This window comes from Cervus canadensis, chromosome 12 (genome assembly GCF_019320065.1).
Source record: "Cervus canadensis isolate Bull #8, Minnesota chromosome 12, ASM1932006v1, whole genome shotgun sequence".
Classification (NCBI taxonomy): domain Eukaryota; kingdom Metazoa; phylum Chordata; class Mammalia; order Artiodactyla; family Cervidae; genus Cervus; species Cervus canadensis.
The window spans coordinates 58,018,468-58,033,319 of NC_057397.1; the positions used below are offsets into that span (position 1 = coordinate 58,018,468).

Sequence of the window (14,852 nt, forward strand, 5' to 3'; positions counted from 1 at the left end):
ACAGAGAAGCCTGGGTAGGCTACAGTCCAGGGGGTGCCAAAGAGTTGGACACGACTAAAGTGACTTAACAGCATCTGTAACTAAATATTTTTTTGAACACAAGGAGAAAAAAGTTTTTTTCCCCTTGGCCTTTGGGCTTCCAAGCAATTTGAAGGCTCTTTTACATATCCCCCAACCAAACTTTAAACATAACCCCTACAGAAGATGCAACACACACCACATACACCTAGATTCAGGATCTTAAGGATGAAACCTAAAAGCTATGGAGGTGTATTTCCTTTTGTGTGCTTCTCTGCACTTTTTAAATTCTCTGAAGGAATATCCATTGCATTTGAAACCAGAAAAAAAGATTATTCTGCCCAAAGACTGCTCCATCTGTAATGAGCCCACCAGGTGAGTGGGATGCAGGTGAATCTCTGGCAGCTCTGGCAGCCCTGCCCAGGGCACTCAGCACAGGCAGGGGTAGCATCTGTGCCACAGTGCTGTGGGCATCACTTCAAGGACTCACATCCTCGCCTTGAGAATGCTGGCAGGAGGCTCCCACTCCAAGTGGTTCATATTTTCAAATAAGCCAAAGGCAGATGGGGTGGAGGAGGGCCCTAAATTTGTTCTCAGTAGTTAGCACTGCCCTGGATTTAGAAACAAGAGATGTGGATTCTGACCTGGGTGCTTCTATTTCCTGGGTAGGTGACCCCACTCAATCTCTTTTATTATTTCTATTGCTGTTTTTTTAAATTTCTTGACACATAATTGATTCACAATGTTGTGTTTAAACCACTCAGTCTCTTAATCTCACAAAGCCTCAGTTTCTCCTCATCTAGTAGATGTTGATAGCAATGATGTATGAGGTTTAGAGAGTTATGAATACTAATGTCTTCTAGTCTCTTAGTCGTGTCCGATTCTTTGGGACCCTATAGACTGTAGTCCAGCAGGTTCCTCTGTCCATGGGATTCTCCAGGCAAGAACACTGGAGCAGGTTGCCATTTCCTTTTCCAGGGAATACTAATATCCCCAGAGAAAAATGCTCACTTATAGTAGATGCTCAGTAAATGCTATTTGAATATAAATGACAAGGAAAGAGATGCAATCTCAGAAGGAGGTGTGAAGTAGTGACCACAGAAATCCTCTTGCTATTTCCAAACGTTCAGTGTCTGGGCTCACAAGAACATTATCAGTTTTCTGTGGCTGTAACAAAGTACCACAAACTGGAGGGCTTAACAGAAATGTATTGTCACAGTTCTGCAGGCTAAAAGTCTGAGACCAAGGTGTTGGCGGGATTAATTTCTTCTGTGGGCTGTGACAGAGACTCTACTTCATGCGTCTCCTGCAACTTCTGCTGGTTGGCTGGCCATCTTTGGCCTTCCTTGGCCTTTCAATGTCTGCCTTCATCTTCACATGGCATTCTGTCTGAGTGTTTGTCTATGTGTTCACATTTCCCTTTTCATAAGGATACCAGTCACATTGGATTATAGCCTACTGTAATGACCTCATTTTAATGTGATTACTTCTGTAAGAACTCTATCTCCTGAAAAGGTCACATTTTGGAAGAGAACATAGGCAAAACATTCTCTGACATAAATCCATAAATGTTTTCTTAGCTCAGTCTTCCAAGACAATAGAAAAAAATAAAAATAAACAAATGGGACCTAATCAAACTTATAAGCTTTTGCACAGCAAAGGAAATCAAAACCAAAACAGAAAGGACTGGGAGAAGATATTTGCAAGTGATGCAACCAACAAGTACTTAATTTCCAAAATACATAAACAGCTCATTAAACGCAATAATAAAAAAATCAACCCAATCAAAAACTGGGCATAAAAAGATATTTCTCCGAGGAAGACATTCAGATGGCTGACAGGCACATGAAAAAATGATCAACATCACTAATTATCAGACAAATGCAAATCAAAACCACAATGAGGTACCACCTCACACCAGTCAGAGGAGCCATGATCCAAAAGCCTACAGATGACAAAAGCTGCAGAGAGTGTGGAGAAAAAGGAGCCTTCTTACACTGTTGGTGGGAATGTGAATTGGTTTAGCCATTATGAAGAACAGTGTGGAGGTTCCTTAAAAACTAAAAACAGAATTACCATATGATCCAGCAATCCCACTCTTGGGCACGGGTGTGCATGCTAAGTCCCTTCGGTTGTGTCCGACTCTTTGCGACCCCATGGACTGCAGCCCGCCAGGTTCCTCTGCCTGTGCAATTCTGCAGGCAAGAATACTGGGAGTGGGTTGCCATGCCCTCCTCCAGGGAATCTTCTAGACCCAGGGATCGGACCTGCATCTCTTACATCTCCTGCATTGGCAGGCGGGTTCTTTACCACTAGTGCCACTGGGAAGCCCACTCCTGGGCATATATCCAGACAAAACTATAACGTGAAAAGATACCGCACTCCAGTGCTCACAGCAGCACCATCTACAGTAGTCATGGACACGACACGGAAGCAGCCTAAATGTTCATCAATGGATGAATGGATAAAGAAAACGGGGTATATATACACAAGAGAATGCTACTCAGTCATTAAAAAGAATGAAATAATGCCATTTGCAGCAACATGGACCTAGAGATTATCATACTAAGTGAAGTAAATCAGAAAGAGAAAGACAAATACCATATGATATCATTTATATGTAGAATATAAAATATGAAAACATGAACCTATTTACAAAATAAAAACAGACTCACAGACATAGAAAACAAACTTACAGTTACCAGAGGGGAAAGGGGGTAGAAAGGAATAAATTAGGAGTTTGGGATTAGCAGATACACACTACCAAACAGAAAACAGATAAATAACAAGGGCCTACTATATAGCACAGAGAAATATATTCCATATCCTATTGATATAATAAACCATGATGGAAAAGAATATGAAAAATAATGTGTATAGATATGATAACTGAATCACTTTGCTAGATACCAGAAACTAATACAACATTGTAAATAAACTTCAACAAAAATAAAACAAAAACCCAAAAATGTCACATTCTGAGTACTGGGGGTTAAGACTTTGACATAAATTTGGCAGGACACAGTCCAGCCCACAGCAACATTCTGCAAGAGCTTCGTTTCTGGAGAGAAGGTGGTGGTTGGTACGGGGGGCAGAGTGGGCAGGAAGCATGTGGGGAAGGGAATGTTGCTGGTGGCTGAGCCTGAAGAGGCTGCGCCACAAAGTGGCTCAGGGTATACCACCCAGTCTCTTTCAGAGAAAGAAGCAAGGTAGTATTCAGACCAGCCAGAGAGCCTCTGGAGTCCCGACAGGGCCAAAGAGTCTTCTGAGAGGTGCTAGAGGCCCTGGGCTTGATACAGAAGGGCTCCTGGGACGACAGCCGAGGCACTATGGGTCAGGAAGAACAGGTTCAGACTGCCAGCTTCATGAAAGGACATGATGGTCTTATCTGCAGGAAGGGGCTGAGGTCACAGGTGCACGGATCCCAGGGTGAAGGCAGGACTTCCAGGGGCTGGCCGATGGCTGAGTGCAGGAAAAGACTTCGTGCTGATTGAGAGGACTGCTTTCTTCCCATTTGGGCCCAAGCCTGGAACCTTAAATGCATTTCTGATTAGAGTCAGAACAGCTTTATCTAGTGTCCAATGAAGACAGTTCATTGTACTAATGTCCAGACAAAATCACTTAAGATGGGACTCAGGAAAGAGGGTATAAGACAGACAAACAAAACTCATTTGCCGAGCTGGCTCATTCATCCGTCTAGGTATTTTTACAGTTATTCAACACATATATAGTAGATGCCAGTCACATAAATGCCAATCATGCAGTCCCCAACCCAGCAGAGCTCCCAGGCTGATCCAAGAGACAGAGGTGGGAACAAGCTCATACTGCAGTGTGACCGCTGCTCTCACGGGGATGGACAGAGCGCCTGGAGAGCCTGGGGCAGGACGGGTGGCCACCCAGGAGACCAGGGTCGTGAGAGGGGAGATTCCCAGATGTTGATGAAAAGCCCGGGTTTGTTGCCACCTGTTTCTTGAAGTGATTTTTGCAAAAGCACCCTTATAACAGACAGGCTTGTGTTTGGCAAAGGGGGTGTAGAGAGGTGGGGAGGTTTTCTTACTATGCAACCCACCAGGTGAACGAGACCCTGAAAAGGAAGAGCAGGTAGAACTCTTGAGGAAAGGAAACATCATCCCTGGGGACTACAGGAAGAATGAAGTGGACACAGAGAAGTTTTAGGAGATGTATTCATTCAAGAGAGATTGCTTGAGGTCCTACTGTGGCCAGGCCCAGTGTTAGGAGCAGGACTACAATGACCAGTGGAAAGACCCCTTCCCTGTCATTCCCAAGAGTACAGGCCTTAATCAATAATTATTTGACTGTCTTGTAATAATCTAAATGGAAAAGAATCTGAAAAAGAATATGTATACAAACACACACACACACATATATGTAGTATATATTAGGTTGGCCAAAAAGTTCGTTTGGGTTTTTCTGTACCATCTTACGAAAACCTTGAGCAAACTTTTCGACCAACCATATATATATATATAAAATCACTTTGCTGTACACTTAAAACTAACACGACATTGTAATTTAACTATATTCCAGTTCTAAAAACTGTTTGAAAATATTACCAAGTGGTAACAGGTCTACAGGTCTAGCTGGCGGGGAGGGAGGCTTATCCATCATGAAGTTGGAGGTCAGTTTTCCACAGGTGCCCTCACTCAGGGAGGGATCAGGTCACTGGCTGTGTGGCCTGCAGGAGCAGTCCTGTTTCCTGTTGCAGGGAGGCTTCCTGCAGGGGTCTGTGCTCACGGGCCCCTCCCCAGGCAGAATGAATAACTCAGTCATCTGCACTCCCCTAGCTCCCTCCCCTCCTGCTGTTCTAGACTGGCCTTGGAGGAGTCTAGGTTAAACTTATTCAGGTGAGCAAACAGCAGCAGCAAGAGATATAAGGCAGAGAAAGGGGGAGGACATTGAGGAAGAGTGGACGGGAGGAGGGCAGGTTTAGATCAAGTGCCTACTCATTCAGAGGACCCCAACGGGCGGCTCCGCAGTGTGCTAAGATACAAAGATGAATGAGTCCACTCCCTGCATTCAGAGCTCCTGAGGGTGGGGTGGCCAGAAAAAAAAAAAGTGGTTTCAATGTGATACTAAAAGAAAGTGACCAGGGGCTCAGAAAGGACTCTTGAGGACTGAGGGAGCTGGGGGTAAGAAGGACTTACCCCCAGAAGTCCCTGAAAGGACTGGGAGGCTGGGCAGTGCAGACTGGACAACTTACCAAATCCCATCTGCCTTGAACAGAGACCCTCTCCAGCTCCAGAATTCTAGCCATGAAGCCATCAGTGAAGATTTTGTTGTTGTTTAGTCACTCAGTTGTGTCCGACTCTTTGCGACCCCACAGACTGTAGCCCGTCAGGCTCCTTTGTCCATGGGGTTTCCCAGGCAAGAATACCAGAGTGGGTTGCCATTTCCTTCTCCGGGGGATATTCCCAACCCAGGAATCGAACCTGTGTTTCCTGAGCTATCAGGGAAGCCGAGTGATTTTTTATGATCTGAATTATCCTAAATCCTGGTTTTCCTTTTGTCCCCCCCATCAGAAAAGAGTTGATAGGAACAGGAAAATGTGGCATCTGGCTTCTTACCAGAATACAATCACTGTGGACCAATGTGGTGCCCCCAGAAGCATGGAACTGAATTCATAGGTGGCACATGGGCAGAGGGTGGGTAAGATTCAGGGAGTAGGAGGGGAGAAAAAAATAAAGAACGCTGGCTAATCTCCCAGGGCGACTGAAGCCCAGGGAATGCTTGGTTCCGTGCTGACCTTCAGAAATGTTTCCTCTCCTCTGAGGCTGATGGAAATTTCTAGGGAATTGAAATGATCCTGCCCATCGAAAAGTCTTGCCAATTTTAGGGTGCTGTTCTGAGACTGGAGTTGAGCAGTTTCTGTGAATGACTCAGGTCTTCAGGACCACCTGCCTGGCAGGGCTGTCCCACGTATGGCAGGGTACCACGAATGAGCATGCTTGTCCCAGACCCCACCTGTTGCAGATTTCATGATGCATGACAGGACATGACTCAGGATGGCAGAGTAATAAATGAATAAGCATTGGAAACAAATAAATATAGACATATTTAGCCATCCCCACACTTGTACACATGTACAGACACACATATACTTCCAGTCACCAAGGCAACCATTCCCTGAAGCTGTATTTTGTTCTTTTCCACGTTAGGTATTTTTAACCTTACTTCCTAGGAGTGTAGCTCTGGTCTTTTGAGTCTCTCCTGAGAAAGTACCTCAGTACACCTCCTTGGGACATGCTGGTACATCTAACATTTTCCAGGTCAGCTTTGAAGGCTCATGTCTTATCCTCATTCTGACACTGCATTCAGCCAACACACCATTTGAAAATGCACTGAAAGCATCAGCAACACAAAATGACCATTACGATTTTTACTGTGAGTTAGAGAAATTAGGGATAAAGGGAGTGTTTGCCTTGCACAGTTTTCCCTGACAATTCTTGCTTTTAAAAGGGCAGGGGGTGGGGGGCGGATCACAAAGTTCCTGTGAAAAAGGAGCCAGCTTGGTTCCAAAAGATGGAGACAGAGTCTCAGGTTTAAAAGGGACAGCTCTTATTTTGGAGACAGGAATTTAGGACTACTGATGGTTTAAGAGAAGTTGACATTTCTTTCCTTCTCCTTATAACATATGTTACTCTTCAAATTAACCTCATTTTCTATTTTAGATTTCAATATTTTAAAATGCCAGCAACACAAAAGGGTCAGGAAACAGTTAAAACATTCTTACACAAATATTGATCTGGCTTTTGACAACATCCATGTAATAAGCAGAGAAGTTTTTTCCTTTTAACATCACCAACGCGTTCATGATTAAAGGTCAGTCTGTGGCAACAGTTAATCTAATTTCATCTCTACGCTACAATCATTACTCTCTGCTTAAAAAAAAAAAAAAAAAAAGTCTTATTTGTCACTGGTCCAAAAAGCTCTGCATGTCCTTCTGTCAGATTTCTGCCAGAGGGGGAATGGTACAAAGTATTTAATTTACAGTCGTAATCCACTCTTATGCCCTGTCTCTTATTAAGCGTGGAGGCACGGTGGAGTGGAGAGGGAAGTCTTTACCACGAAACAATTGCTAGCAAAGTAGCTTAAGTGCAGAACTGGTGATGGTGCGGCCGGCGTTTATTATGCCCTGAACTAGGGCTCTGGTTTTCAAAACCCGAGACGGGAGAAAAGGGGGGAGCCACAAGGAAGACTGCATCCAGGTAATCTGGGTCAGTCTATCCATCAACGGAGAGAGGGGCAAGAGGCCAGTGGATGGAGAGACTCGGCTGGGTGCACAGCGGCCAAAACCCGGAGGTGGCGCATCCCAGGGGCGGGAGGCGTGGGTGGGCTGCGGGGAAGGAGTGCTAGCCCGGCGCGCTGTCCTCCCACCCCATTCGTCCCTGCCAATGAACGGGCACCCGCGGGGGCCCGGAGGTGCGGGGTTTCCCCGAGGCTCCGGGATTAACTCAGCTTCCCTGAGGGGCTCTGGCTGGCCCACCCCCTCCCTGGGCCTGGGCGGGTCAGTCAGTCACAAGGCAGGTCCCGTCTGTCTGTCTGTCTGTATGGCTCCCGCCTACCCCCTCCCACCGACACCGCCGCCGCCGTTCCGCACCGAACGCTCCGGGGGAACTGGGCTGCCCCTGGCGCCCCGCGTGCCCCCGCCTCCCGGCGCCGGGCGCACTCACCCGCGTGCAGGCCGCCCGCTTCGGGGCCGCTGTCCGGGGCGGCGTTGCTGGGCGGCGCGTCCGAGTCGGTGTAGGTGAGCCAGGTGGACTCCGTCTCCCGAGTCCAGCTCTCGTAGTAACGGGGCTCGATGGCATCCGCCCGGCTCCCGCCGCAGCCCATCCTCCCTCCCGTGCTGCGGGCGCGCCCTGCGGCCGCTGGGTTTTTGGTTCCGGCGGCGGCTCAGCCCCGGCGGCGCAGCCCGGGCCCGCGAGGAGGCGGCGGCGGCGGCATCGGGTCCCCGCGCCAGCCAGCCCGCCCGCGCCGCAGCCAGGCGCCCGCCGCCCGCTCCGCCGCGCCCACTCCCCGCGCCCCTCCTCTCCTCCTCCGAGGCCCTCCCTTCCACCTCTCAGCCCCCCGCCGCCCCTCGCCCTCGCCGCGCCCCCTACCCGTCCCAGATTCAAACTCTCCCCCGCATCCTCCCTGCGGGCGCGCTGCCGATCGGGGAACTCAGGAGCGACGGCCTGGGAATGGGAGGGGGGCGAGGGGTGGATGGCTCCCCGGCTCCTGCGCGCCGATCCACTCCCCCTTATTTATTCCTTCATGCCTTCTTCCTCTCTCCCTCCCTCCCTCCCTTCCACCTTTGTTCCACTCAAACATCCCGGGGAACCTTGGAAGGGACCCCTAAGCTTTCTGGCCACTTGTTTCTAAAGCAGTGGAGCTGGTGACAACCCAGAACCAGGAAAAAAAAAAACTATTGCTGTTAAGAATGAAGGAAGCATCAGAGCCCCTGCCTGTCCTACTTGGTTTGGGGAGCAGGGAGTAGGGCCTTAATGATTTCTGAGAGAGTTGGAGTGGACTCTGTGTCTCTAACACCCTTTCCAAGTTCTGCGGCTTTGAACGATGTTCTCAAGAAAGCAAAAGAGCATCAGGAACCTCAGGGAGCCGGGAGCAGTCCCTCTGGATCGGCTGTAAGGCATGGCTGGCTTCCCTCCAAATCCATTCCCAGGGTTCGTACCCCAACTGTCAGCCTTTCATTCCGTGGTGCCCACTCAGCTCTACGTGCTTGATGGGAGCTCTGCTCCAGCTCAGACTTGGGTAAGCCAAAGGATTCCCTTGTCCCAAAGGAACCAGAACACACTGGGAAAAGAACGAAACTGCCTTAAGGAGACAGCTAAGAAAGAATGGTTGAAAGAATAAATCCTCAATGACTAGGCTCTGCCAAAATGCCATAGTGTTGAATAAGTATTGTTTTCATTCTTCCAAAATTATATATATATATTATTTTTTTAGTCGAAATATATCTGATGTGCAGTATTATGTTAGTTTCAGGTGTACTACATAGCATTTGACATTGGCATCCATTATGACGTGATCACCATGATAAGTCTAGAAACCATCTGTCCCCATACAAAGTTATTACATTATTATTGACCATATTCCTTGTGCTGTATATTACATCCTTGTGGCTCATTTATTATATCACTGAAGGTTTTTGCCTCTTAATCCCTTTCACCTATCTCACCCACCTTCTCACCTTCTGCCCACCTGGTGACCATTCTTTTGTTCTCTGTATCTATGAGTCTGTTTTCAGCTTGTTTTGTTTGGGTTTTAGATTCCACCTATAAATAAGATCATACAGAATCTGTCTTCCTCTGACTTATTTCACTTGCCTCAATATTCTCTAGATCCATCTACACTGTTGCAAACGGCAACTTTTCATTTCTTTTTTAATGATTGAGTAATATTCCATTGTCTATATACCAGATCTTCTTTGTCCATTTTTCTGTTGAAAGATGCTTACATTGCTTGTACATCTTGGCTATTGTAAGTAATGCTGAAATGAACATAGGGGTGCAAATATCTTTTATCTCTTTATTTAGCTGCGTCAGGTCTTGGTTGTAGCATGCAGGATCTTCATTGTGTCATGCAGTGTCTCTCATTATGGCACACAGGCTCTCTAATTGCAGTGCATGGGCTTAGTGGGATCTTAGCTCTCTGACCAGGGACTGAACCCGCATCTCCTGAATTGCAAGGCAGGTTCTTAACCACTGGACCACCAGGGAAGCCCCCATGTATCTTTTCAAATTAGTGTTTTTGTTTTCTTCCAGTAAATATCCATAAGTAAAATTGCTGGATCATATGGTAGCTTCACTTTTACTTTTTTGAAGATCTCTATACTGTTTTCCATAGTAGTTGTACCAATTTACTTTCTCACTACCAGTTCATAAGGGTTCCCTTTTTCTCTGCATCATCAACACTTGTTATTTGTTGTCTTTTTGATGACAGCCATTCTGGCGAATGTGAGGCTATATCTCACTGTGGTTTTGATTTGTATTTCCTTAATAATTAGTGATGTTGAGCATCTTTTCATGTGCCTATTGACCATCTGTATGTCTTCTTTTTTTGAGAATTAAAAAATAAATTTATTATAGTAAAATATATATAAAAGTTTGTCACTTAATCCACTTAGTGTATGTCTTCTTTAGAAAAATGTCTGTTCAGATCTTCTGCCCATTTTATGTTGACTTCTATGAGTTCTCTGCATAGTTTGCATATTAAACCTTTAATGGATAAATTGCTTGTAAACATCTTCTCCCATTCAGTAGGTTACCTTCTCATTTTAGTTTCCTTTGCTGTGTGAAAACTTTTAATTTTTTGTAGTCCTGTTTGTTTATTTTTGCTTTTGTTTCCCTTGTGTGAGGAGACAGATCCAAAGAACTATTGCTAAGACCAATGTCAAAGAGCATACTACCTATATTTTCTTCTAGGAGTTTTATAGTTTCAGATTCTTAACTCATTTTGAGTTTATTTTTCTATATAGAGTGAGAAAGTAGTCCAGTTTCATGCTGATGCATTAAGCTATTCAATTTTCCCAACACCATCTACTGAAGAAGCTGTCTTTTTCCCATTGTGTTTTCCTGGTTTCTTTGTCATAGATTAATTAACCGTATAAGCATGGATTTATTTCTGGGCTTTCTATACTGTTCCACTTATCTATGGGTATGTTTTATGTCAGTACCATACTATTTTGATTACAGTAGCTTTGCAGTATAGTTTAAAATCAGGACTTGTGATACTTCCACCTTTGTTCTTTCTGAAGATTGTTTTGGTGAGTTGGGTCTTTTGCATTTCCATACAAATTTTAGAATTATAACTCTATTCTAGCTCTGTGAAAAATATCATTGGTATTTTGATAGGGAATGCATTGAATCTGTAGATTGTCTTGCAGAGTATGATCATTTGAACAATATTAATGTTTCCAAAACACATGAGTGTGGTATATCTTTTCATTTGTTCATGACATTTCAATTTCTTTGACCAATATCTTACAGTTCTCCAAGTCTTTTATCTCTTTGATTAGAATCATTCCTAAACATTTTATTCTTCTTGATGCAATTGTAAATGGGATTTTTCCCCTAATGTCTCTTTCTGAAAGTTCACTTTTAGTGAGTAGAAATAAAGCAGATTTCTGTAATAATTTTGTATCCTGCAACTTTACTGAATTCATTTAGTAGTTCTAATAGTTCAAAAAACTATTTTTTCTCTTTGTATTATATCATCTGCAAACAATGAAAGTTTTACTTCTTCCTTTCTGATTTTGATCCTTTTTATTTCTTTTTATTGCCTAATGCTGTGGCTAGGACTTCCACCTCTGTGTGAAATAAAATTGGTGAGAATGGGCATCCTTGTCTTATTCCTGATCTTAAAGGAAATGGTTTCAACTTTTCACCACTCAGTATGCTATTAGCTGTGGGTTTGTCATATATGGCCTTTATTATATTGAGGTATCTTTCCTCATTCAACATATATTTATTAAGTACCTATTATGACAAAACACTGCCAGTAGATATAATACCCATCTAATACAATTTTATTATATACTATAATGTGTACTGTTTAATATATCTTATAAAGTATACAGAATATAGGTATAGTATTCATTATATCCTATATAACATATAGAATGTAGACTAGGTTACATTGTCTATAGCATTCAGTATGTATTAACAGCATTCAGTAGATAGGCCAAGTTCAGGGCATTCCTGGCACATAGTAGAAATGAATAATGTGGGCTAAAGAAGATCTAGTTTAGGTCAGAGCTCTTAGATGTCCCTCTGGCAGGTTCTAATCAGAAGCCATAATGCAGAAGTGAGCAAAGACCCCCTGAGCCAAGATCAGGGACTCCTCCTCATGCTAAGTCCAGAGCCTGCCAAATCCAGGGACCCAGGCTGGCCGTTCCCCTGCAGGGTTTGCCTCTCCTTTTAAGATACCCCACAGTGTCTTCAACCTGGTTTCAGCTGTGAGGGGTGGAAGAGGTGCAGTAATTTAGGAGGCAGTGGTTTCCCTAGCCCATTGGAATTCAGATGCCCTACGCCTTTTTTCCTTAACCTGAAGACTTTGGTTTAGGAGGAATGAGCCCTCTGGGACAGAGAATTCTCAACATCTCTAATAGAATTTCTGCTTCCATCAGTTCTAGCATGAAGTGGCTCCTTTAATAACCAACTACTTTGTAAAAGCCACCACCCAAAGAGCTGTGCAAACAGAAAGAGTGTCTGAGCTGGAAAGGTGCCAGGGAGTTCTAGAAAAATTTAAAAGGCCCCCAGAGCTGGAGCATTGTGAGCCAAGGAAATGAGGTGAGCATGAGAGGAGGTGGAGGAGTAGGCTAGCCCAGCCCGGGCATGGAAACAACCATAGAGAGAGATTTGGACTTCATCCTAAAAGCGATGGGAAACATTGGAAAGCTTGAAGCCATGCACTGTCAACATCAGATCTGTGACTGTGAACTGTCACTCAGGGGGAAGGTGGGGAATACATGGCAAAGAGGCGGAGTGGGTCCCCAGAAAGCATTAAGAGGCTCTTAGAGACGATGAAGGTGGAGGATGCAAGGAGTGGGGTGGACAGGCTTGCCAGTTGCTGAGAAGAGGAGTCCTGGAGGTGTATCATCATGGAGAGGTCTGGAAATGGCAGGTGGATGAGGAATACTGTTGCAGTTGAATTTGTGATGCCTCTGAGACTTGAGTTCACATGGGTAAGGCACTTAGCTTAGTTGCCAGAATGTAGTGAGAGTGACTTTGTAAGTGATGTGTGTGTGCCTGTGCGTGCTCAGTCATGTCCAAGTCTTTGCCACCCCATGGACTGTAGCCTGCCAGGTTCCTCTGTCCATGGGATTTCCCAGGCAAGAACACTGGAGTGGGCTGCCATTTCCTCCTCCAAGGGATCTTCCCAACCCAGAGATCAAACCTGCGTCTCTTTGTGTCTCCTGCATGGGCAGATTATTTACCAACTGCGCCACCTGGGAAGCTGGTTATAAGTGCTGGTTGTCCTTATCACCTGGCTCCAAGTCTAGAACTCAGGAGAAAGATCTCGGCTAGAGAAATGAGTTTAGGGGGCATCAGTGTATGACAGATAGCTAAAGAAATGTCTTTCCCAAATATCCTGGGCTTCTCTGTTCTTGTTTCTAGTAACCTCCCCAGCTCCTGTCTCCTGCCCTCGCCCCTTCAAATTCAATCTCTTCTGTCCCCAGTCTTCCTCTCTTTCTTATGAAAAGCAACTTATCTCTGTTCCAGCATCTGACTCCATGTTTGATATTTCAGCCACAACTTAACAATTTCTTCAGGCATCTCAAAAACTTGAAGGATGAAGATATTGTCCACACACTGAGCTTTGAAAAATTCTCTATTACCAGGCTGTGGAGGATAATAAATAACAATCAATTTTTCTTGTCACATATTCAAATTCTAAATAAGGTATCTAATATATGAGCCAATTGGGAATATGGCCTGCTGATATTACGCCAGTGACAGACAGGAATGAAAATCTGCATGAACCAGCATCATGTTTATGACTGACTCCAGCGATGTTTCAGGACCCCATGTGAATTAGCACCTCAGAAGGTTACTTTGCCAGCCCAGCTTCCTGAGGCTCTTAGAGGAGGAGAGTATTGCTGAGCTGGAGTGGTGAGTGTGGAAAGACATAGGAATATGGGGTCATCAGAGCCAGATTAGGGAGCAGTTGCAGTGAAACTGTGATCTTGTTGACTTCAAGCTGCCCAGATGACATCTGTAGGAAGATTTCAAGTTGGCAGTAGACAAATACAAAGCTGGAGCCCGGAAGAGAGGTCTGGACGGGGACCATGGGAGTCAGTGAGATCCCAGGGAGAGACCATGGGAAGGGAAGGCTGGGAGTGAGCGCAGAGGATGTTCAACATTTGCAGGGTGAATAGAGGGAAAGAGCCAGGAAGGGAAATCCAGGGGAAGTCATCAGAGGAGAGTGGCACGTCAAAGATTTTCAGAAGGGAGACCTGTCCAACAGTGCACCTATACAATGCAGATTGCATCACAAGGGCACTGAGAAGTGGACCATGGGATCTAACATCAAGGAGGTCAAGTTCAGCGGAATGTTGGCAGTGGAGGCCAAACTGACGTAGGTTCAAGAGTAAATAAAGGAGGGGTGAAGAATGAGACAGCAATGTAGCAGCTGGAGGGAAAGTCCACATTAGAATTTTTGTGTTAATTGAAGAAACTAGAGAATATTCAGTCCTGAATATTCACTGGAGGGACTGATGCTGAGGCTTAAGCTCCAGTACTTGGGCCACCTAATGTGAATAGCTGACTCATTGGAAAAGACCCTGATGCTGGGAAAGAGTCAGGGCAGGAGGAGAAGGGGGTAAGAGAGGATGAGATGGTTGAATGACATCACTGACTCAATGGACAGGAATTTGAGCAAACTCCAAGAGATGGTGAAGGACAGGGAAGCCTGGCGTGCTGCAGTCTGTGGGGTCACCAAGAGTCGGACATGACTGAGCAACTGAATAACAGCAAAAGCATGTGTTTATGGCTCGAGAAGGAGGTGAGAACACTGAAATCTGGGGATAAAAAGGGAGCGAGCCACAGAAGTAGGCTGTGATTGGCCCCTGTGGGAGGAGGGCACCCCTGCCTGTGCTATTGTAACAGGAATGCACGAGGAAGGCTGGGAGGATTCCAGGTTAGAACTAGGATGTTGAGGTTCTCCAAAGGGATGGATTTTATTTTCTCTGTGAAATGAGAAACAAAGTTAGCCACTGAGAGTGAGATAAAGAAGGGTTTCAGTGGTTGGGAAAACCAGAGAAGGATTCCATCAATTTCATAGAGACTGGGAGACTGAGCTGTACATTTTGGGGGCCA

At 45.2% G+C, this 14,852-nt stretch overlaps 1 protein-coding gene across 2 annotated transcripts in view; it reads right to left on the bottom strand.

Moving 5' to 3' along the window:
* BAALC (BAALC binder of MAP3K1 and KLF4) overlaps nucleotides 1-8,286 on the bottom strand; it is an 85,166-nt gene extending 76,880 nt beyond the window's left edge. Inside the window, exons 1-2 of one of the 2 annotated variants that reach the window (XM_043484011.1) lie at nucleotides 7,710-8,286; nucleotides 2,976-3,551 (exon numbers count right to left, since the gene is read on the bottom strand). In XM_043484011.1, coding sequence (XP_043339946.1) covers nucleotides 3,403-3,551; nucleotides 7,710-7,869 — 309 coding nt within the window. In that variant the 5' untranslated portion in view covers nucleotides 7,870-8,286 and the 3' untranslated portion in view covers nucleotides 2,976-3,402. Of the gene's footprint in view, nucleotides 1-2,975; nucleotides 3,552-7,709 lie in introns of those variants that run through there. The other variant, XM_043484010.1, reaches the window with a different exon arrangement.
* Nucleotides 8,287-14,852: the final 6,566 nt, after the last annotated feature.